The following is a 24,068-nucleotide window of genomic DNA, read 5'->3' as shown; positions in this document are numbered from 1 at the left end:
CTACAGGTGATGGTGTATGACACTGTGACGGTAACGCGTTGGTGTTCGGCTGTTCAAAGCTAGGGGTATGGCCTCGTCACATAGTATTAAAAAAAAAAATAGAAAATCTGGAACTTCGTCTGTGGTAAGGTAAGGAGAAGACACACAAAACACAAGTAAACTTTAACAATGGAATTTTAATTACGTTAAATAAACAAAACATGAATAAAATGGACAAACAAATTCGTATAATAAAATCAATCAATCAAAATAATAAGAATAATTAAATGACACAATGAAAAGTTACGTTAAGACAAAATAACAAAAAGTGCAATATACAAGTAAATGAAAGGTGCTGGAATATTGGCTTTAAGCTATCACCTCTCTCAGTACACGTACGCCAAAGCTTACGTCTAGCAGGGAGAAGTGTTAACTGTGTGAAAGCACGGAATATTCTGAGGACTGAGGTCGTGGCGGCCCCAGACATCCAGTAGTATGGGGGGGTGGAGTGCAGTTGCAGCCCGACCGGCGACCAATCAGAGGAGCCGGCAGAAAGACGGGTAGTTTGGCGGTTTGAGTCTGAGCAGGTGTTCCTGGCTGCATACGTTTTGCGCTCTGGCAAACCTTGGAGATGTTGTTGTCGTTGTTGAACATTTCTTCCATAGTAGTTTTAAATAGTTGTATCGGCGTAATTGTGGAGGGAAGAGCAGGCTCAATCTCTTGAAGGAGATTATTGTCACAGACACTCACATAGTGGACCATGGTGGTAGTCTATAGATGATAGTTGATGACACACACATGGTGGACCATACTGGTAGTATATAGATTATGGGAGATGACACTTATATGATGGACCATGCTGGTTGTATACAGGTGATGGTGTATGACACTCACATGGTGGACCATGCTGGTAGTCTATAGATGATGGTTGAGGACACATGGTGGACCATGCTGGTAGTCTATAGATGATGGTTGATGAAACTAACATGGTGGACCATGCTGGTAGTCTACAGGTGATGGTTGATGACACATGATGGCCATGCTGGTAGTCTACAGGTGATAGTTGATGACACATGATGGACCATGCTGGTAGTCTACAGATGATAGTTGATGACACTCATCAGATGAATCATGCTCGTAGTCTACAGGTGATGATTGATGACACTCACATGGTGGACCATGCTGGTAGTCTATAGATGATGGTTGATGACACTCACATGATGTACCTTGCTGGTAGTCTTCAGGTGATGGTTGATGACACATGATGGACCATGCTGGTAGTCTATAGATGAAGGTTGATGACACTCATATGATGGACCATGCTGGTAGTCTACAGGTGATGGTTGATGAGACATGATGGACCATGCTGGTAGTCTATAGATGATGGTTGAAGACACTCACATGATGGACCATGCTGGTAGTCTACAGGTGATGGTTGATGACACATGAGGACCATGCTGGTAGTCTATAGATGATGGTTGATGACACTCACATGATGGACCATGCTGGTAGTCTACAGGTGATGGTTGGTGACACTCACATGATGGACCATGCTGGTAGTCTACAGGTGATGGTTGATGACACATGAAGGACAATGCTGGTAGTCTATAGATGATGGTTGATGACACTCACATGATGGACATTCTGGTAGTCTAGAGGTGATGATTGATGACACATGATGGACCATGCTTGTAGTCTACAGGTGATGGTTGATGACACTCACATGATGGACCATGCTGGTAGTCTACAGATGATGGTTGATGACACATGATGGACCATTCTGGTAGTCTATAGATGATGGTTGATGACACACACATGGTGGACCATGCTGGTAGTCTACAGGTGATGGTTGATGACACATGATGAACCATGCTGGTAGTCTACAGGTGATGGTTGATGACACATGATGGACCATGCTGGTAGTCTATAGAAGATGGTTGATGACACTCACATGATGGACCATGATGATGTCTACAGGTGATGGTTGATGACACATAGTGGACCATGGTGGTAGTCTATAGATGATGGTTGATGACACTCACATGATGAATCATGCTGGTAGTCTACAGGTGATGGTTGATGACACTCACATGGTGGACCATGCTGGTATTCTACATGTGATGATTGATGACACCCACATGGTTGACAATGCTGGTAGTCTACAGGTGATGGTTGATGGCACTCCCATAGTGGACCATGCTGGTAGTCTATAGATGATGGTTGATGACCCTCACAAGATGGACCATGCTGGTAGTCTACAGGTGATGACACTCACATGATGAGCCATGCTGGTAGCCTACAGTTGATGGTTGATGACACTCACATAGTGGCCAATGCTAGTAGTGTACAGGTGATGGTCGATGACACTTGATGTACCTTGCTGGTAGTCTTCAGGTGATGGTTGATGACACATGATGGACCATGCTGGTAGTCTATAGATGAAGGTTGATGACACTCATATGATGGACCATGCTGGTAGTCTACAGGTGATGGTTGATGAGACATGATGGACCATGCTGGTAGTCTATAGATGATGGTTGAAGACACTCACATGATGGACCATGCTGGTACTCTACAGGTGATGGTTGATGACACATGAGGACCATGCTGGTAGTCTATAGATGATGGTTGATGACACTCACATGATGGACCATGCTGGTAGTCTACAGGTGATGGTTGGTGACACTCACATGATGGACCATGCTGGTAGTCTACAGGTGATGGTTGATGACACATGAAGGACAAAGCTGGTAGTCTATAGATGATGGTTGATGACACTCACATGATGGACATTCTGGTAGTCTAGAGGTGATGATTGATGACACATGATGGACCATGCTTGTAGTCTACAGGTGATGGTTGATGACACTCACATGATGGACCATGCTGGTAGTCTACAGATGATGGTTGATGACACATGATGGACCATTCTGGTAGTCTATAGATGATGGTTGATGACACACACATGGTGGACCATGCTGGTAGTCTACAGGTGATGGTTGATGACACATGATGAACCATGCTGGTAGTCTACAGGTGATGGTTGATGACACATGATGGACCATGCTGGTAGTCTATAGAAGATGGTTGATGACACTCACATGATGGACCATGATGATGTCTACAGGTGATGGTTGATGACACATAGTGGACCATGGTGGTAGTCTATAGATGATGGTTGATGACACTCACATGATGAATCATGCTGGTAGTCTACAGGTGATGGTTGATGACACTCACATGGTGGACCATGCTGGTATTCTACATGTGATGATTGATGACACCCACATGGTTGACAATGCTGGTAGTCTACAGGTGATGGTTGATGGCACTCCCATAGTGGACCATGCTGGTAGTCTATAGATGATGGTTGATGACCCTCACAAGATGGACCATGCTGGTAGTCTACAGGTGATGACACTCACATGATGAGCCATGCTGGTAGCCTACAGTTGATGGTTGATGACACTCACATAGTGGCCAATGCTAGTAGTGTACAGGTGATGGTTGATGACACATGGTGGACCATGCTGGTAGTCTATAGATGATGTTAGATGACACTCACATGGTGGACCATGCTGGTGGTCTACAGGTGATGGTTGATGACACATGGTGGACCATGCTGGTAGTCTATAGATGATGTTAGATGATACTCACATGGTGGACCGTGCAGGTAGTCTACAGGTGATGGTTGATGACACATGATAGACCATGCTGGTAGCCTATAGATGATGGTTGATGACACTCGCATGATACACAATGATGTAGTCTACAGGTGATGGTTGATGACACATGGTGGACCATGCTGGTGGTCTATAGATGATGGTTGATGACACTCACATGATGAATCATGCTGGTAGTCTACAGGTGATGGTTGATGACACTCACATGGTGGACCATGCTGGTAGTCTATAGATGATGGTTAATGACACTCACATGATGGACCATGCTGGTAGTCTACAGGAGATGGTTGATGACACTCACATGGTGGACCATGCTGGTAGTCTATAGATGATGGTTAATGACACTCACATGATGGACCATGCTGGTAGTCTACAGGTGATGGTTGATGACACTCACATGGTGGACCATGCTGGTAGTCAACAGGTGATGGTTGATGACACATGATGGACCATGCTGGTAGTCTATTGATGATGGTTGATGACACTCACATGATGGACCATGCTGGTAGTCTACAGGTGATGGTTGATGACACATGATGGACCATGCTGTAGTCTATAAATGATGGTTGATGGCACTCACATTGTGGACCATGCTGGTAGTCTACAGGTGATGGTTGATGTCACATGAGGACCATGCTGGTAGTCTATAGATGATGGTTGATGACACTCATATGATGGACCATGATGGTAGTCTACAGGTGATGGTTGGTGACACTCACATGGTGGACCATGCTGGTAGTCTACAGGTGATAGTTGATGACACATGATGGACCATGCTGGTAGTCTATAGATGATGGTTGATGACACACACATGGTGGAGCATGCTGGTAGTCTATAGAGGATGGATGATGACACTCACATGATGGAGAATGCTGGTAGTCTACAGGTGATGGGTAATGACACATGATGGACCATGCTGGTAGTCTATAGATGATGGTTGATGACACTCTCATGATGGACCATGCTGGTAGTCTACAGGTGATGGTTGATGACACATGATGGACAATGCTGGTAGTCTACAGGTGATGGTTGATGACACTCACATGATGGACCATGCTGGTAGTCTACAGGTAATGGTTGATGACACTCACATGGTGGAACATGCTGGTAGTCAACAGGTGATGGTTGATGACACAGGATGGACCATGTTGGTAGTCTATAGATGATGGTTGATGACACTCATAAGATGGACCATGCTGGTAGTCTACCGGTGATGGTTGATGACACTCACATGGTGGACCATGCTGGTAGTCAACAGGTGATGGTTGATGACACATGATGGACCATGCTGGTAGTCTATAGATGATGGTTGATGACACTCATATGATGGACCATGCTGGTAGTCTACAGGTGATGGTTGATGACACACACATGGTGGACCATGCTGGTAGTCTATAGATGATGGATGATGACACTCACATGGTGGACCATGCTGGTAGTCAACAGGTGATAGTTGATGACATATGATGGACCATGCAGGTAGTCTATAGATGATGGTTGATGACACTCATATGATGGACCATGCTGGTAGTCTACAGGTGATGGTTGATGACACTCACATGGTGGACCATGCTGGTAGTTTACAAGTGATAGTTGATGAATAATGATGGACCATGCTGGTAGTCTTTAGATGATGGTTGATGACACACACATGGTGGACCGTTCTGGTTGTCTATAGATGATGGATGATGACACTCACATGATGGATCATGCTGGTAGTCTACAGGTGATGGTTGATGACACATGATGGACCATGCTGTAGTCTATAAATGATGGTTGATGACACTCACATTGTGGACCATGCTGTAGTCTATAAATGATGGTTGATGACACTCACATTGTGGACCATGCTGTAGTCTATAAATGATGGTTGATGACACTCACATTGTGGACCATGCTGGTAGTCTACAGGTGATAGTTGATGACACATGATGGACCATGCTGGTAGTCTATAGATGATGGTTGATGACACTCTCATGATGGACCATGCTGGTAGTCTACAGGTGATAGTTGATGATACATGATGAACCATGCTGGTAGTCTATAGATGATGGTTGATGACACTCACATGGTGGACCATGCTGGTAATCTACAGGTGATGGTTGATGACACATGATGGAAAATGCTGGTAGTCTATAGATTATGGTTGATGACACTCACATGATGGACCATGCTGGTAGTCTACAGGTGATAGTTGATGACACATGATGGACCATGCTGGTAGTCTATAGATGATGGTTGATGACACTCACATGGTGGACCATGCAGGTAGTCTACAGGTGATGGTTGATGACACTCACATGACGGACCATGCTTGTAGTCTACAGGTGATGGTTGATGATACATGATGGACCATGCTGGTAGTCTATAGATGATGTTAGATGATACTCACATGGTGGACCATGCAGGTAGTCTACAGGTGATGGTTGATGACACAAGTGTGACCATGCTGGTAGCCTATAGATGATGGTTGATGACACTCACATGATACACCATGATGTAGTCTACAGGTGATGGTTGATGACACATGATGAACCATGCTGGTTGTCTACAGGTGATGGTTGATGACACATGATGGACCATGCTGGTAGTCTATAGAAGATGGTTGATGACACTCACATGATGGACCATGATGATGTCTACAGGTGATGGTTGATGACACATAGTGGACCATGCTGGTAGTCTATAAATGATGGTTGATGACACTCACATGATGAATCATGCTGGTAGTCTACAGGTGATAGTTGATGACACATGATGGACAATGCTGTTAGTCTATAAATGATGGTTGATGACACTCACATGGTGGACCATGCTGGTATTCTACATGTGATGATTGATGACACCCACATGGTTGACAATGCTGGTAGTCTACAGGTGATGGTTGATGGCACTCCCATAGTGGACCATGCTGGTAGTCTATAGATGATGGTTGATGACCCTCACAAGATGGACCATGCTGGTAGTCTACAGGTGATGGGTGATGACACTCACATGATGAGCCATGCTGGTAGCCTACAGTTGATGGTTGATGCCACTCACATAGTGGCCAATGCTAGTAGTGTACAGGTGATGGTCGATGACACATGATGGACCATGCTGGTAGTCTACAGGTGATGGTTGATAACACATGATGGACCATGCTTGTAGTCTACAGGTGATGGTTGATGGCACTCACATGACGGACCATGCTGGTGGTCTACAGGTGATGGTTGATGACACATGGTGGACCATGCTGGTAGTCTATAGATGATGTTAGATGATACTCACATGGTGGACCGTGCAGGTAGTCTACAGGTGATGGTTGATGACACATGATGGACCATGCTGGTAGTCAACAGGTGATAGTTGATGACACATGATGCACCATGCTGGTAGCCTATAGATGATGATTGATGACACTCACATGATACACAATGATGAAGTCTACAGGTGATGGTTGATGACACATGGTGGACCATGCTGGTGGTCTATAGATCATGGTTGATGACACTCACATGATGAATCATGCTGGTAGTCTACAGGTGATGATTGATGACACATGGTGGACCATGCTGGTGGTCTATAGATGATGGTTGATGACACTCACATGATGAATCATGCTGGTAGTCTACAGGTGATGGTTGATGACACTCACATGGTGGACCATGCTGGTAGTCTATAGATGATGGTTGATGACACTCACATGATGGACCATGCTGGTAGTCTACAGGTGATGGTTGATGACACTCACATGGTGGACCATGCTGGTAGTCAACAGGTGATGGTTGATGACACATGATGGACCATGCTGGTAGTCTATTGATGATGGTTGATGACACTCACATGATGGACCATGCTGGTAGTCTACAGGTGATGGTTGATGACACTCACATGGTGGACCATGCTGGTAGTCTACAAGTGATAGTTGATGAATAATGATGGACCATGCTGGTAGTCTTTAGATGATGGTTGATGACACACACATGGTGGACCATTCTGGTTGTCTATAGATGATGGATGATGACACTCACATGATGGACCATGCTGGTAGTCTACAGGTGATGGTTGATGTCACATGAGGACCATGCTGGTAGTCTATAGATGATGGTTGATGACACTCATATGATGGACCATGCTGGTAGTCTACAGGTGATGGTTGGTGACACTCACATGTGGACCATGCTGGTAGTCTACAGGTGATAGTTTATGACACATGATGGACCATGCTGGTAGTCTTTAGATGATGGTTGATGACACACACATGGTGGAGCATGCTGGTAGTCTATAGATGATGGTTGATGACACACACATGGTGGAGCATGCTGGTAGTCTATAGATGATGGATGATGACACTCAGATGATGGACCATGCTGGTAGTCTACAGGTGATGGTTAATGACACATGGTGGACCATGCTGGTAGTCTATAGATGATGGTTGATGACACTCTCATGATGGACCATGCTGGTAGTCTACAGGTGATGGTTGATGACACATGGTGGACAATGCTGGTAGTCTATAGATTATGGTTGATGACACTCACATGATGGACCATGCTGGTAGTCTACAGGTGATAGTTGATGACACATGATGGACCATGCTCGTAGTCTATAGATGATGGTTGATGACACTCACATGGTGGACCATGCTGGTAGTCTACAGGTGATGGTTGATGACACATGATGGACAATGCTGGTAGTCTATAGATTATAGTTGATGACATTCACATGATGGACCATGCTCGTAGTCTACAGGTTATAGTTGATGACACATGATGGACCATGCTGGTAGTCTATATATGATGGTTGATGACCCTCACATGATGGACCATGCTGGTAGTCTACAGGTGATGGTTGATGACACATGATGGACTAAGCTGGTAGTCTACAGGTGATGGTTAATGACACATGATGGACCATGCTGGTAGTGTATAGATTCTGGTTGATGACACTCACATGATGGACCATGCTGGTAGTCTATAGATGATGGTTGATGACACTCACATGGTGGACCATGCAGGTAATCTACAGGTGATGGTTGATGACACTCCCATAGTGGACCATGCTGGTAGTCTATAGATGATGGTTGATGACCCTCACATGATGGACCATGCTGGTAGTCTACAGGTGATGGGTGATGATACTCACATGATGAGCCATGCTGGTAGTCTACAGGTGATGGTCGATGACACATGATGGACCATTCTGGTAGTCTACAGGTGATGGTTGATGACACATGATGGACCATGCTCGTAGTCTACAGGTTATAGTTGATGACACATGATAGACCATGCTGGTAGTCTATAGATGATGGTTGATGACCCTCACATAATGGACCATGCTGGTAGTCTACAGGTGATGGTTGATGACACATGATGGACTAAGCTGGTAGTCTACAGGTGATGGTTGATGGCACATGGTGGACCATGCTGGTAGTCTATAGATGATGGTTGATGACACTCACATGATGGACCATGCTGGTAGTCAACAGGTGATGGTTGATGACACATGATGGACCATGCTGGTAGTCTATTGATGATGGTTGATGACACTCACATGATGGACCATGCTGGAAGTCTACAGGTGATGGTTGATGACACTCACATGGTGGACCATGCTGGTAGTCAACAGGTGATGGTTGATGACACATGATGGACCATGCTGGTAGTCTATTGATGATGGTTGATGACACTCACATGATGGACCATGCTGGAAGTCTACAGGTGATGGTTGATGACACTCACATGGTGGACCATGCTGGTAGTCTACAAGTGATAGTTGATGAATAATGATGGACCATGCTGGTAGTCTTTAGATGATGGTTGATGACACACACATGGTGGACCATTCTGGTTGTCTATAGATGATGGATGATGACACTCACATGATGGACCATGCTGGTAGTCTACAGGCGATGGTTGATGACACATGATGGACCATGCTGTAGTCTATAAATAATGGTTGATGGCACTCACATTGTGGACCATGCTGGTAGTCTACAGGTGATAGTTGATGATAGATGATGGACCATGCTGGTAGGCTATAAATGATGGTTGATGACACTCACATGGTGGACCATGCTGGTTGTCTACAGGTGATGGTTGATGTCACATGAGGACCATGCTGGTAGTCTATAGATGATGGTTGATGACACTCATATGATGGACCATGCTGGTAGTCTACAGGTGATGGTTGGTGACACTCACATGGTGGACCATGCTGGTAGTCTACAGGTGATGGTTCATGTCACATGAGGACCATGCTGGTAGTCTATAGATGATGGTTGATGACACTCATATGATGGACCATGCTGGTAGTCTACAGGTGATGGTTGGTGACACTCACATGGTGGACCATGCTGGTAGTCTAAAGTTGATAGTTGATGACACATGATGGACCATGCTGGTAGTCTATAGATGATGGTTGATGACACACACATGGTGGAGCATGCTGGTAGTCTATAGATGATGGTTGATGACACTCATATGATGGACCATGCTGGTAGTCTATAGATGATGGTTGATGACACACACATGGTGGACCATGCTGGGAGTCTATAGATGATGGATGATGACACTCACATGATGGACCATGCTGGAAGTCTACAGGTGATGGTTAATGACACATGATGTTCCATGCTGGTAGTCTATAGATGATGGTTGATGACACTCTCATGATGGACCATGCTGGTAGTCTACAGTTGATGGTTGATGACACATGATGGACAATGCTGGTAGTCTATAGATTATGGGTGATGACACTCACATGATGGACCATGCTGGTAGTCTACAGGTGATTGTTAATGACACATGATGGACCATGCTGGTAGTCTATAGATGATGGTTGATGACACTCACATGATGGACCTTGCTGGTAGTCTACAGGTGATGGTTGGTGACACTCACATGGTGGACCATGCTGGTAGTCTACATGTGATGGTTGATGACACATGAGGACCATGCTGGTAGTCTATAGATGATTGTTGATGACCCTCATATGAAGGACCATGCTGGTAGTCTACAGGTGAAGGTTGATGACACACGATGGACCATGCTGGTAGTCTACAGGTGATTGTTGATGACACATGATCTACCATGCTGGTAGTCTACTGGTGATGGTTGATGACACTCACATGGTGGACCATGCTGGTAGTCTACAGGTGAAGGTTGATGACACATGATGGATCATACTGGTAGTCTATAAATGATGGTTGATGACACTCACATGATGGACCATGTTGGTAGTCTACAGGTGATGGTTGATGACACTCACATGGTGGACCTTGCTGGTAGTCTACAGGTGATGGTTGATGACACATGATGGACCATGCTGGTAGTCTATAGATGATGGTTGATGACACAAACATGGTGGACCATGCTGGTAGTCTACAGGTGATGGTTGATGACACATGATGGACCATGCTGGTTGTCTATAGATTATGGTTGATGACACTCACATGATGGACCATGCTGGTAGTCTACAGGTGATAGTTGATGACACATGATGGACCATGCTGGTAGTCTGTGAATTATGCTTGATGACACTCACATGGTGGACCATGCTGGTAGTCTACATGTGATGGTTGATGACACATGAGGACCATGCTGGTAGTCTACATGTGATGGTTGATGACACATGAGGACCATGCTGGTAGTCTATAGATGATGGTTGATGACCCTCATATGAAGGACCTTGCTGGTAGTCTACAGGTGATGGTTGGTGACACTCACATGGTGGACCATGCTGGTAGTCTACATGTGATGGTTGATGACACATGAGGACCATGCTGGTAGTCTATAGATGATGGTTAATGACCCTCATATGAAGGACCATGCTGGTAGTCTACAGGTGAAGGTTGATGACACATGATGGACCATGCTGGTAGTCTACAGGTGATGGTTGATGACACATGATGGACCATGCTGGTAGTCTACTGGTGATGGTTGATGACACATGATGGACCATGCTGGTAGTCTACAGGTGAAGGTTGATGACACATGATGGACCATGCTGGTAGTCTACTGGTGATGGTTGATGACACATGATGGACCATGCGGGTAGTCTAAAGGTGAAGGTTGATGACACATGATGGACCATGCTGGTAGTCTACAGATGATGTTTGATGACACATGATGGACCATGCTGGTAGTCTACTGGTGATGGTTGATGACACATGATGGACCATGCTGGTAGTCTACTGGTGATGGTTGATGACACATGATGGACCATGCTGGTAGTCTACAGGTGATGGTTGATGACACATGATGGACCATGCTGGTAGTCTATAGATGATGGTTGATGACACTCACATGATGGGCCATGATGTAGTCTACAGGTGATGGTTGATGATACTCTCATGACGGACCATGCTGGTAGTCTACAGGTGATGGTTGATGATACATGATGGACCATGCTGGTAGTCTATAGATGATGTTAGATGATGCTCACATAGTGGACCATGCAGGTAGTCTACAGGTGATGGTTGATGACACATGATGGACCATGCTGGTAGTCAACAGGTGATGGTTGATGACACATAATGGACCATTCTGGTAGTCTATAGATGATGGTTGATGACCCTCATATGATGGACCATGCTGGTAGTCTACAGGTGATGGTTGATTACACTCACATGGTGGACCATGCTGGTAGTCAACAGGTGATGGTTGATGACACAAGATGGACCATGCTGGTAGTCTATAGATGATGGATGATGACACTCACATGGTGGACCATGCTGGTAGTCTACAGGTGATAGTTGATGACACATGATGGACCATGCTGTAGTCTATAAATGATGGTTGATGACACTCACATTGGGGACCATGCTGGTAGTCTACAGGTGATAGTTGATGACACATGATGGACCATGCTGGTAGTCTATAGATGATGGTTGATGACACTCTCATGATGGACCATGCTGGTAGTCTACAGGTGATAGTTGATGATACATGATGGACCATGCTGGTAGTCTATAGATGATGGTTGATGACACTCACATGGTGGACCATGCTGGTAGTCTACCGGTGATGGTTGATGACACATGATGGAAAATGCTGGTAGTCTATAGATTATGGTTGATGACACTCACATGATGGACCATGCTGGTAGTCTACAGGTGATAGTTGTTGACACATGATGGACCATGCTGGTAGTCTATAGATGATGGTTGATGACACTCACATGGTGGACCATGCAGGTACTCTACAGGTGATTGTTGATGACACTCACATGACGGACCATGCTGGTAGTCTACAGGTGATGGTTGATGATACATGATGGACCATGCTGGTAGTCTATAGATGATGTTAGATGATACTCACATGGTTGACCATGCAGGTAGTCTACAGGTGATGGTTGATGACACAAGTGTGACCATGCTGGTAGCCTATAGATGATGGTTGATGACACTCACATGATACACCATGATGTAGTCTACAGGTGATGGTTGATGACACATGATGAACCATGCTGGTAGTCTACAGGTGATGGTTGATGACACATGATGGACCATGCTGGTAGTCTATAGAAGATGGTTGATGACACTCACATGATGGACCATGATGATGTCTACAGGTGATGGTTGATGACACTCACATGATGAATCATGCTGGTAGTCTACAGGTGATGGTTGATGACACTCACATGGTGGACCATACTGGTATTCTACATGTGATGATTGATGACACCCACATGGTTGACAATGCTGGTAGTCTACAGGTGATGGTTGATGGCACTCCCATAGTGGACCATGCTGGTAGTCTATAGATGATGGTTGATGACCCTCACAAGATGGACTATGCTGGTAGTCTACAGGTGATGGGTGATGACACTCACATGATGAGCCATGCTGGTAGCCTACAGTTGATGGTTGATGACACTCACATAGTGGCCAATGCTAGTAGTGTACAGGTGATGGTCGATGACACATGATGGACCATGCTGGTAGTCTACAGGTGATGGTTGATAACACATGATGGACCATGCTTGTAGTTTACAGGTGATGGTTGTTGGCACTCACATGACTGACCACGCTGGTAGTCTACAGGTAATGGTTGATAACACATGATGGACCATGCTTGTTGTCTACAGGTGATGGTTGATGGCACACATGACGGACCATGCTGGTAGTCTACAGGTGATGGTTGATGACACATGGTGGACCATGCTGGTAGTCTATAGATGATGTTAGATGATACTCACATGGTGGACCGTGCAGGTAGTCTACAGGTGATGGTTGATGACACATGATGGACCATGCTGGTAGTCAACAGGTGATGGTTGATGACACATGATGCACCATGCTGGTAGCCTATAGATTATGGTTGATGACACTCACATGATACACAATGATGTAGTCTACAGGTGATGGTTGATGACACATGGTGGACCATGCTGGTGGTCTATAGATGATGGTTGATGACACTCACATGATGAATCATGCTGGTAGTCTACAGGTGATGGTTGATGACACTCACATGGTGGACCATGCTGGTAGTCTATAGATGGTGGTTGATGACACTCACATGCTGGACCATGCTGGTAGTCTACAGGTGATGGTTGATGTCACTCACATGGTGGACCATGCTGGTAGTCAACAGGTGATGGTTGATGGCACATGATGGACCATGCTGGTAGTCTATAGATGATGGTTGATGACACACACATGGTGGAGCATGCTGGTAGTCTATAAATGATGGTTGATGGCACTCACATTGTGGACCATGCTGGTAGTCTACAGGTGATAGTTGATGATACATGATGGACCATGCTGGTAGGCTATAAATGATGGTTGATGACACTCACATGGTGGACCATGCTGGTAGTCTACAGGTGATGGTTGATGTCACATGAGGACCATGCTGGTAGTCTATAGATGATGGTTGATGACACTCATATGATGGACCATGCTGGTAGTCTACAGGTGATGGTTGATGACACACACATGGTGGAGCATGCTGGTAGTCTATAGATGATGGATGATGACACTCACATGATGGACCATGCTGGTAGTCTACAGGTGATGGTTAATGACACATGATGGACCATGCTGGTAGTCTATAGATGATGGTTGATGACACTCTCATGATGGACCATGCTGGTAGTCTACAGGTGATGGTTGATGACACATGATGGACAATGCTGGTAGTCTATAGATGATGGTTGATGACACTCACATGGTGGACCATGCTGGTAGTCTACAGGTGATGGTTAATGACACATGATGGACCATGCTGGTAGTCTATAGATTATGGTTGATGACACTCACATGATGGACCATGCTGGTAGTCTACAGGTGATAGTTGATGACACATGATGGACCATGCTGGTAGTCTACAGGTGATGGTTGATGACACATGATGGACTAAGCTGGTAGTCTACAGGTGATGGTTGATGACACATGATGGACAATGCTGGCAGTCTATAGATTATGGTTGATGACACTCACATGATGGACCATGCTGGTAGTCTACAGGTTATAGATGATGACACTTGATGGACCATGCTGGTAGTCTACAGGATATAGTTGATGACACATGATGGACCATGCTGGTAGTCTACAGGTGATGGTTGATGACACATGATGGACAATGCTGGTAGTCTATAGATTATGGTTGATGACACTCACATGATGGACCATGCTCGTAGTCTACAGGTTATAGTTGATGACACATGATGGACCATGCTGGTAGTGTATAGATAATGGTTGATGACACTCACATGATGGACCATGCTGGTAGTCTGGTTGTGGGTACACTGTTTCTAGAACGTGGCTAAACTGCCCAGAGTGACCACACATGTTCCTGTCGTGACAGTCACAAACATGACTATCCAACACTTTACCTCCAACCAAGGGTCACGTGAACACTGCATTTCTCGCTGGCTGCCCTGTCTCAGGTCTTGACCTGAGGTGGTCTACTTGCCAGCAGTCTACCTGCCAGCAGTCAACTGTTAGCAGCCAACTGCCAGCCTTGCTGGATCACATTCTTCCTAGGATTCTGACCTTTATAAATCGCTTTGACCAGCGCTGCCACCACTCAACTGAACCAAAAGCAACTGGTCATTCACTCCACTCATGTGCTGGAACGACTTCTTAATTCCACTAACTAAATTTAATTCACAAAATGTGTCAATATTATTTTTATTGTTATCATTATTATTATGGTATCAGTATATCACATTTAATTGACATCTAAATTTTGAGGTTTCATGTAATTATATATTTGTGCTTGTGGGGACTTTTGCCAAGTCATTTCGGACTCTATCTTTTATCAGTGAACTACTAAATTTGAAGTTATCTGTTCTTGGGGGAACATTGGTCTTTGGGCGAGTTCTGTTGACTTTAACTTCGTTGAGTCGTGTTGACTCTGAGATTGATGGTCAATACTGACGTTACCGTTTTGATAACGTTCACATTGATTCCAACCGAACCACGTTAACTTAGATTCACTGCAGACTAGTATACCAATGTTACTAAGTCTTGTGCCAACTAAGGTCGTGACTAGTTCAACTTCACAGCATCTAGTCTAAACCTCGTGTACCAATGCAACCCATTCTCGCAAATTTAATAAGTCAATATTGACTTATTAAATATGTGCATAGGTGACATACTTAACATAATAGTTTCCCTTGAAAAGCTTCATAGAAAACACCGACCTTACCTAAGCTACTTAGTATGTTAAGATAAGCATCTTATTGCTTCGTAATTACAATTATTACCTAACCTATACCTATAATAGGTTAAGTAACAATTGTAATTACGAAGCTATAAGATGCTTATTTTAACATACTAAGTAGGTTAGGTAAGGTCGGTGTTTTCTATTAAGCTTTTCAAGGGAAACTATTATGTTTAGTATGTCACCTATGCATGCAACTAATAAGTCAATACTGACTTATTAAATTTGCGAGAACGGGTTGACCAATGTTGTAAAGTTTCATGTACCTTAAGCCTTACCTGTTTAACTTAGTAGCATATAGTTGGAGATTAAAGTGCCAATCATTACTAAGTTTGTTGAAGCTATACATATTTAAAAACTTGTGTTGCTTTTGTCAACCAGAAAACTGGTGGTTCGTTTTCCGTAGACTTTCTATATACCTAGACTTAATACGTGGTTTACTTGAGGCCAGATGTGTTTAACACTAGAGACCAGATGTGTTTAACACTAGAGACCAGATGTGTTTAACACTAGAGGCCAGATGTGTTTAACACTAGAGGCCAGATGTGTTTAACACTAGAGACCAGATGTGTTTAACACTAGAGACCAGATGTGTTTAACACTAGAGACCAGATGTGTTTAACACTAGAGACCAGATGTGTTTAACACTAGAGACCAGATGTGTTTAACACTAGAGGCCAGATGTGTTTAACACTAGAGACCAGATGTGTTTAACACTAGAGACCAGATGTGTTTAACACTAGAGACCAGATGTGTTTAACACTAGAGGCCAGATGTGTTTAACACTAGAGGCCAGATGTGTTTAACACTAGAGACCAGATGTGTTTAACACTAGAGGCCAGATGTGTTTAACACTAGAGACCAGATGTGTTTAACACTAGAGACCAGATGTGTTTAACACTAGAGACCAGATGTGTTTAACACTAGAGGCCAGATGTGTTTAACACTAGAGGCCAGATGTGTTTAACACTAGAGGCCAGATGTGTTTAACACTAGAGGCCAGATGTGTTTAACACTAGAGGCCAGATGTGTTTAACACTAGAGACCAGATGTGTTTAACACTAGAGGCCAGATGTGTTTAACACTAGAGGCCAGATGAGTCTATCACTTGAGGCCAGATGTGAGGGTAACACTTGAGGCCAGATGTAGGGGTAACACTTGAGGCCAGATGTGAGGGTAACACTTGAGGCCAGATGTAGGGGTAACACTTGAGGCCAGATGTGAGGGTAACACTTGAGGCCAGATGTAGGGGTAACACTTGAGGCCAGATGTAGGGGTAACACTTGAGGCCAGATGTAGGGGTATCACTTGAGGACAGATGTGTGGGTAACACTTGAGGCCAGATGTAGGGGTAACACTTGAGGACAGATGTGAGGGTAACACTTGAGGACAGATGTGAGGGTAACACTTGAGGACAGATGTGGGGGTAACACTGAGAACGGGGCGTATACACCAAAAGCCTTGCCAGGGTAACAGTTGACTATTCTCCCTTCCTGTTTAATATTGGCGCTAGCTATTGTCTGCTCCTGTTGACTACTGACATAACATTTATACTGCGAACTGTGTTTTCAGATGTGAGGTTGGGTGTGAGCGTGACTGTGTGGTGGGCCCTTGGTCGGCCTGGGGCGTGTGTACCCCTACTGACTGTACCGCCTCTCCTCCCCCTGCCACCCCAGGTGAGTGTACCCTACTGATTGTACCGCCTCTCCTCCCCCTGCCACCCCAGGGGGGGTACCCTACTGACTGATCCGTCTCCCTCCCCCTGCCTCCCCAGGTGAATGTACCCCTACTGACTCTACCGTCTCCCTCCCCCTGCCACCCCAGGTGAGTATACCCTACTGACTGTACCGTCTCCCTCCCCCTGCCACCCGAGGTGAGTGTACCCTACTGACTGTACCTTCTCCCTCCCCCTGCCACCCCAGGTGAGTGTACCCTACTGACTGTACCGTCTCCCTCCCCCTGCCACCCCAGGTGAGTGTACCCTACTGACTGTACCTTCTCCCTCCCCCTGCCACCCAGGTGACTGTACCCTACTGACTGTACCGTCTCCCTCCCCCTGCCACCCCAGGTGAGTGTACCCTACTGACTGTACCTTCTCCCTCCCCCTGACCCCCCCAGGTGAGTGTACCCTACTGACTGTACCTTCTCCCTCCCCCTGCCACCCCAGGTGACTGTACCCTACTGACTGTACCGTCTCCCTCCCCCTGCCACCCCAGGTGAGTGTACCCTACTGACTGTACCGTCTCCCTCCCCCTGACCCCCCCCAGGTGAGTGTACCCTACTGACTGTACCGTCTCCCTCCCCCTGACCCCCCCAGGTGAGTGTACCCTACTGACTGTACCTTCTCCCTCCCCCTGCCACCCCAAGTACTCTTTCCAATGGTATATCTGCTAGGAATTTTCTTATCTCATAGTTTCCGTTACGGAATGCCAGCCTTTTGTTTTCAGTTCCCTTCCTTCAGTAAATTTACACTTTTTCGACCAGAAACTCAAACATTAGAACACTGTGATCACTCATTCCCACGAGGACGACACGCCATACCTCTTGTTCTGCTCCCCAGGGTTCCGGCGTCGTCGTCGCCAAGTAGTAGTGACTCCGAGTGCTGGAGGTGGTGAGTGCCCGCCGCTGGAGGAGCAGAGTGAGTGTCAGGAAGCACAGTGCCACCAGTGGGTGGTGGGGGGCTGGACCCCCTGCCTCCTCACCAACCCCTCCCACACCTGTGGCCAGGGACACCATACTCGCAACGCCTCTTGTCTCGACAGTGCCGGCGTGAGTACCTTCCCCTCCCTCCCGCCCTTCTAGTACTCTGATTTGTTGTCCCCTGTGTGAGTATCCACCTAATTGTGCTTGTGGGAGTTGAGCTCTGCTTTTTCGGCCCGCTTCTCAACTGTCAATCAATCAACTGCTACTAACTCATAAAAATAATATTTTTATTCCGCACACACACACACACACACACACACACACACACACACACACAGAGGAAGCAGCCCGTAGCAGCTGTTTAACTCCCAAGTACCTATTTACTGCTAGATAAACACTTGCATCAGGGTGAAAGAAACTGCCAATTTGTTTTTCCGCCGGCATCGAACCCCAGTCCCTAGGTCCACGAGTCAAGAGCGCTGTCCACTCATCCAGCCAGCCCCTCGTGTGTGTGAGTGTGTGAGTGTGTGAGTGTGTGAGTGTGAGTGTGAGTGAGTGTGTGATTGTGAGTGTGTGATTGTGAGTGTGTGATTGTGAGTGTGTGAGTGTGAGTGTGAGTGTGTTGTGTGTGTGTGTGTGTGTGTGTACTCACCTAGTTGTACTCACCTAGTTGTGCTTGCGAAGGTTGAGCTCTGGCTCTTTGGTCACGCCTCTCAACTGTCAATCAACAGGTGTACAGGTTCCTGAGCCTATTGGGCTCTATCATATCTACACTTGAAACTGTGTATGGAGTCAGCCTCCACCACATCACTTCCTAATGCATTCCATTTGTCAACCACTCTGACACTAAAAAAGTTCTTTCTAATATCTCTGTGGCTCATTTGGGCACTCAGTTTCCACCTGTGTCCCCTAGTGCGTGTGCCCCTTGTGTTAAACAGCCTGTCTTTATTAACCCTGTCGATTCCCTTGAGGATCTTGAATGTGGTGATCATGTCCCCCCTAACTCTTCTGTCTTCCAACGAAGTGAGGTTTAATTCCCGTAGTCTCTCCTCGTAGCTCATACCTCTCAGCTCGGGTACTAGTCTGGTGGCAAACCTTTGAACCTTTTCCAGTTTAGTCTTATGCTTGACTAGATATGGACTCCATGCTGGTGCCGCATACTCTAGGATTGGTCTGACATATGTGGTATATAATGTTCTGAAAGATTCCTTACACAAGTTTCTAAAGGCCGTTCTTATGTTAGCCAACCTGGCATATGCTGCTGCTGTTATCCTCTTGATATGAGCTTCAGGGGACAGGTCTGGCGTGATATCAACCCCCAGCTCTTTCTCTCTCTCGGACTCTTGAAGTATTTCATCTCCCAAGTGATACCTTGTATCTGGTCTCCTGCTTCCTACCCCTATCTTCATTACATTACATTTGCTTGGATTAAACTCTAACAGCCATTTGTTCGACCATTCCTGCAGCTTGTCCAGGTCTTCTTGAAGCCTCAAGCTGTCCTCCTCTGTCTTAATCCTTCTCATAATTTTGGCGTCGTCAGCAAACATTGAGAGGAATGAGTCTATACCCTCTGGGAGATCATTTACGTATATCAGAAACAAGATAGGTCCAAGTACAGAGCCCTGTGGGACTCCACTGGTGACTTCCCGCCAGTCTGAGGTCTCACCCCTCACTGTAACTCTCTGCTTCCTGTTGTTTAGGTACTCCCTTATCCACTGGAGCGCCCTACCAGTTACTCCTGCCTGTTTCTCCAGCTTATGCATCAACCTTTTATGGGGTACTGTGTCAAAGGCTTTCCGATAGTCCAAAAAAATGCAGTCCGCCCATCCTTCTCTTTCTTGTTTAATCTTTGTCACCTGATCGTAGAATTCTATCAATCCTGTAAGGCAAGATTTACCCTCCCTGAACCCATGTTGATGGGTTGTCACGAAGTCTCTTCTCTCCAGATGTGTTACTAGGTTTTTTCTCACAATCTTCTCCATCACCTTGCATGGTATACAAGTTAAGGACACTGGCCTGTAGTTCAGTGGCTCTTGTCTGTCACCCTTTTTGTATATTGGTACTACATTAGCAGTCTTCCATATTTCTGGTAGGTCCCCCGTTTCCAGTGACCTACTATACACTACGGAGAGTGGTAGGCAAAGTGCTCCTGCACACTCTTTCAATACCCATGGCGAGATTCCGTCCGGCCCAACAGCTTTTCTCACATCCAGCTCCAATAGGTGCTTCTTGACCTCATCTCTTGTAATTTCGAACCTATCCAAGGTTACCTGGTTTGCTGCCACCTCTTCTAGCGCCGCGACATCTCCCTGTTCTATTGTAAAGACCTCCTGGAACCTTTTGTTGAGTTCTTCACACACCTCTTTGTCATTCTCTGTGTTTCATCACCTGTTCCTTCACTGTTGTCTTCCTCCTGATGTGACTGTGTAGTAGCTTTGGTTCGGTCTTGGCTTTATTAGCTATATCATTTTCATACCTTTTCTCAGCTGCTCTTCTCACACTGACATACTCGTTCCTGGTTCTCTGGTATCTCTCTCTACTTTCTGGTGTTCTGTTATTACGGATGTTCCTCCATGCCCCTTTGTTCAGCTCCTTTGCTTTCATACATTCCATATTAAACCACGGATTCTTCCTTTGCTTCTCTGTTTTTTCCTGTCGGGCTGGGACAAACCTGCTTACAGCCTCCGGACATTTTTGGGTGATATAGTCCATCATGTCTTGTACGGACTTGGTTCCGAGTTCTGTGTCCCAATGTATATCCCATAGGAATTTATTCATTTCCTCATAGTTTCCCTTTCGGTACGCCAGCCCTTTGGTTCCCAGTTCTTTTTTGGGGGTGATAATTCCCAGCTCAACCAGGTACTCAAAGCTCAATACACTATGATCACTCATTCCCAAGGGGGCTTCCAACTTAACTTCCCTTATTTCCGACTCATTTAGGGTAAATATCAGATCAAGCAAGGCTGGTTCATCCCCTCCTCTCATTCTTGTCGGTGCCTTGACGTGTTGACTTAGAAAGTTTCTTGTTGCCACATCCAGCAGCTTAGCTCTCCATATGTCTGGGCCTCCATGTGGGTCTCTGTTCCCATAATCTATCTTCCCATGGTTGAAGTCTCCCATGATTAGAAGTCTGGATCCGTTCCTGCTAGCCACAGAAGCTGCTCTCTCTATTATATTGATGGTGGCCAAGTTGTTTCTATCATATTCCTGTCTGGGTCTTCTGTCATTTGGTGGGGGGTTATATATGACTACTATTATAATTTTCTGTCCTCCAGTTGCTATGGTGCCTGATATGTAGTCAGTGAAACCCTCACAGTTCTGAATTACCATGTGTGTGTGTGTGTGTGTGTGTGTGTATACTCACCTAATTGTATTCACCTAATTGTGCTTGCAGGGGTTGAGCTCTGGCTCTTTGGTCCCGCCTCTCAACCGTCAATCAACTGGTGTACAGATTCCTGAGCCTATTGGGCTCTATCATATCTACATTTGAAACTGTGTATGGAGTCAGCCTCCACCACATCACTTCCTAATGCATTCCATTTACTAACTACTCTGACACTGAAAAAGTTCTTTCTAACGTCTCTGTGGCTTATTTGGGTACTCAGCTTCCACCTGTGTACCCTTGTTCGCGTCCCACCAGTGTTGAATAGTTCATCCTTGTTTACCCGGTCGATTCCCCTGAGGATTTTGTAGGTTGTGATCATGTCCCCCCTTACTCTTCTCTCTTCCAGTGTCGTAAGGTGCATTTCCTCATAACTCATGCCTCTTAGTTCTGGGACTAGTCTAGTAGCATACCTTTGGACTTTTTCCAGCTTCGTCTTGTGCTTGACAAGGTACGGGCTCCATGCTGGGGCCGCATACTCCAGGATTGGTCTTACATATGTGGTGTACAAGATTCTGAATGATTCCTTACACAGGTTCCTGAACGCCGTTCTGATGTTAGCCAGCCTCGCATATGCCGCAGACGTTATTCTCTTTATGTGGGCTTCAGGAGACAGGTTTGGTGTGATATCAACTCCTAGATCTTTCTCTCTGTCTGTTTCATTAAGTACTTCATCTCCTATTCTGTATCCTGTGCCTGGCCTCCTGTTTCCACTGCCTAGTTTCATTACTTTGCATTTACTCGGGTTGAACTTCAACAGCCATTTGTTGGACCATTCACTCAGTCTATCCAGGTCATCTTGTAGCCTCCTACTATCATCCTCTGTTTCAATCCTCCTCATAATTTTTGCATCGTCGGCAAACATTGAGAGGAACGAATCTATACCCTCTGGGAGATCATTTACATATACCAGAAACAGTATAGGTCCAAGGACTGACCCCTGCGGGACTCCACTTGTGACGTCTCGCCAATCCGAGACCTCACCCCCTCACACAGACTCGTTGTCTCCTGTTGCTTAGGTACTCCTCTATCCACCGGAGTACCTTCCCTCTCACTCCAGCCTGCATCTCTAACTTTCACACTAGCCTCTTGTGTGGCACTGTATCAAAGGCTTTCTGACAATCCAAAAATATGCAGTCTGCCCACCCTTCTCTTTCTTGCCTTATTTTTGTTGCCTGGTCGTAGAATTCAAGTAACCCTGTGAGGCAGGACCTGCCATCCCTGAACCCATGTTGATGCTGTGTTACAAAGTTCCTTCGCTCCAGATGCTCCACTAGTTTTTTTCGCACAATCTTCTCCATCAGCTTGCATGGTATGCAGGTTAGGGACACTGGCCTGTAGTTCAGTGCCTCCTGTCTATCCCCTTTCTTGTATATTGGGACTACGTTAGCTACTTTCCAAATATCTGGCAGTTCCCCTGTTGCCAGTGATTTGTTATACACTATGGAGAGTGGTAGGCACAGTTCTCTTGCTCCTTCCTTTAGAACCCAAGGGGAGATTCCATCTGGGCCTATAGCCTTCGTCACGTCCAACTCTAGTAAACACTTCCTTACTTCCCCACTGGTAATCTCAAACTCTTCCAGTGGTTCCTGGTTAGCTATTCCCTCACTTACCTCTGGAATTTCTCCTTGCTCTAAGGTGAAGACCTCCTGGAATTTCTTATTCAATTCCTCACACACTTCCTTGTCATTTGTAGTGAATCCTTCCGCCCCTATCCTTAATCTC

At 45.7% G+C, this 24,068-nt stretch overlaps 1 protein-coding gene across 1 annotated transcript in view; it reads left to right on the top strand.

The window, feature by feature from the left end:
- LOC123767801 (thrombospondin type-1 domain-containing protein 7B) overlaps nt 1–24,068 on the top strand; it is a 1,125,288-nt gene that overhangs the window by 682,434 nt on the left and 418,786 nt on the right. The window contains exons 7-8 of the mRNA XM_069310712.1: nt 17,891–17,994; nt 18,879–19,087. Coding sequence (XP_069166813.1) covers nt 17,891–17,994; nt 18,879–19,087 — 313 coding nt within the window. The remainder of the gene's footprint in view (nt 1–17,890; nt 17,995–18,878; nt 19,088–24,068) is intronic.

The sequence above is a fragment of the Procambarus clarkii genome, chromosome 67, assembly GCF_040958095.1.
Source record: "Procambarus clarkii isolate CNS0578487 chromosome 67, FALCON_Pclarkii_2.0, whole genome shotgun sequence".
NCBI lineage: Eukaryota > Metazoa > Arthropoda > Malacostraca > Decapoda > Cambaridae > Procambarus > Procambarus clarkii.
This window is presented reverse-complemented; position numbering and strand designations above follow the sequence as displayed.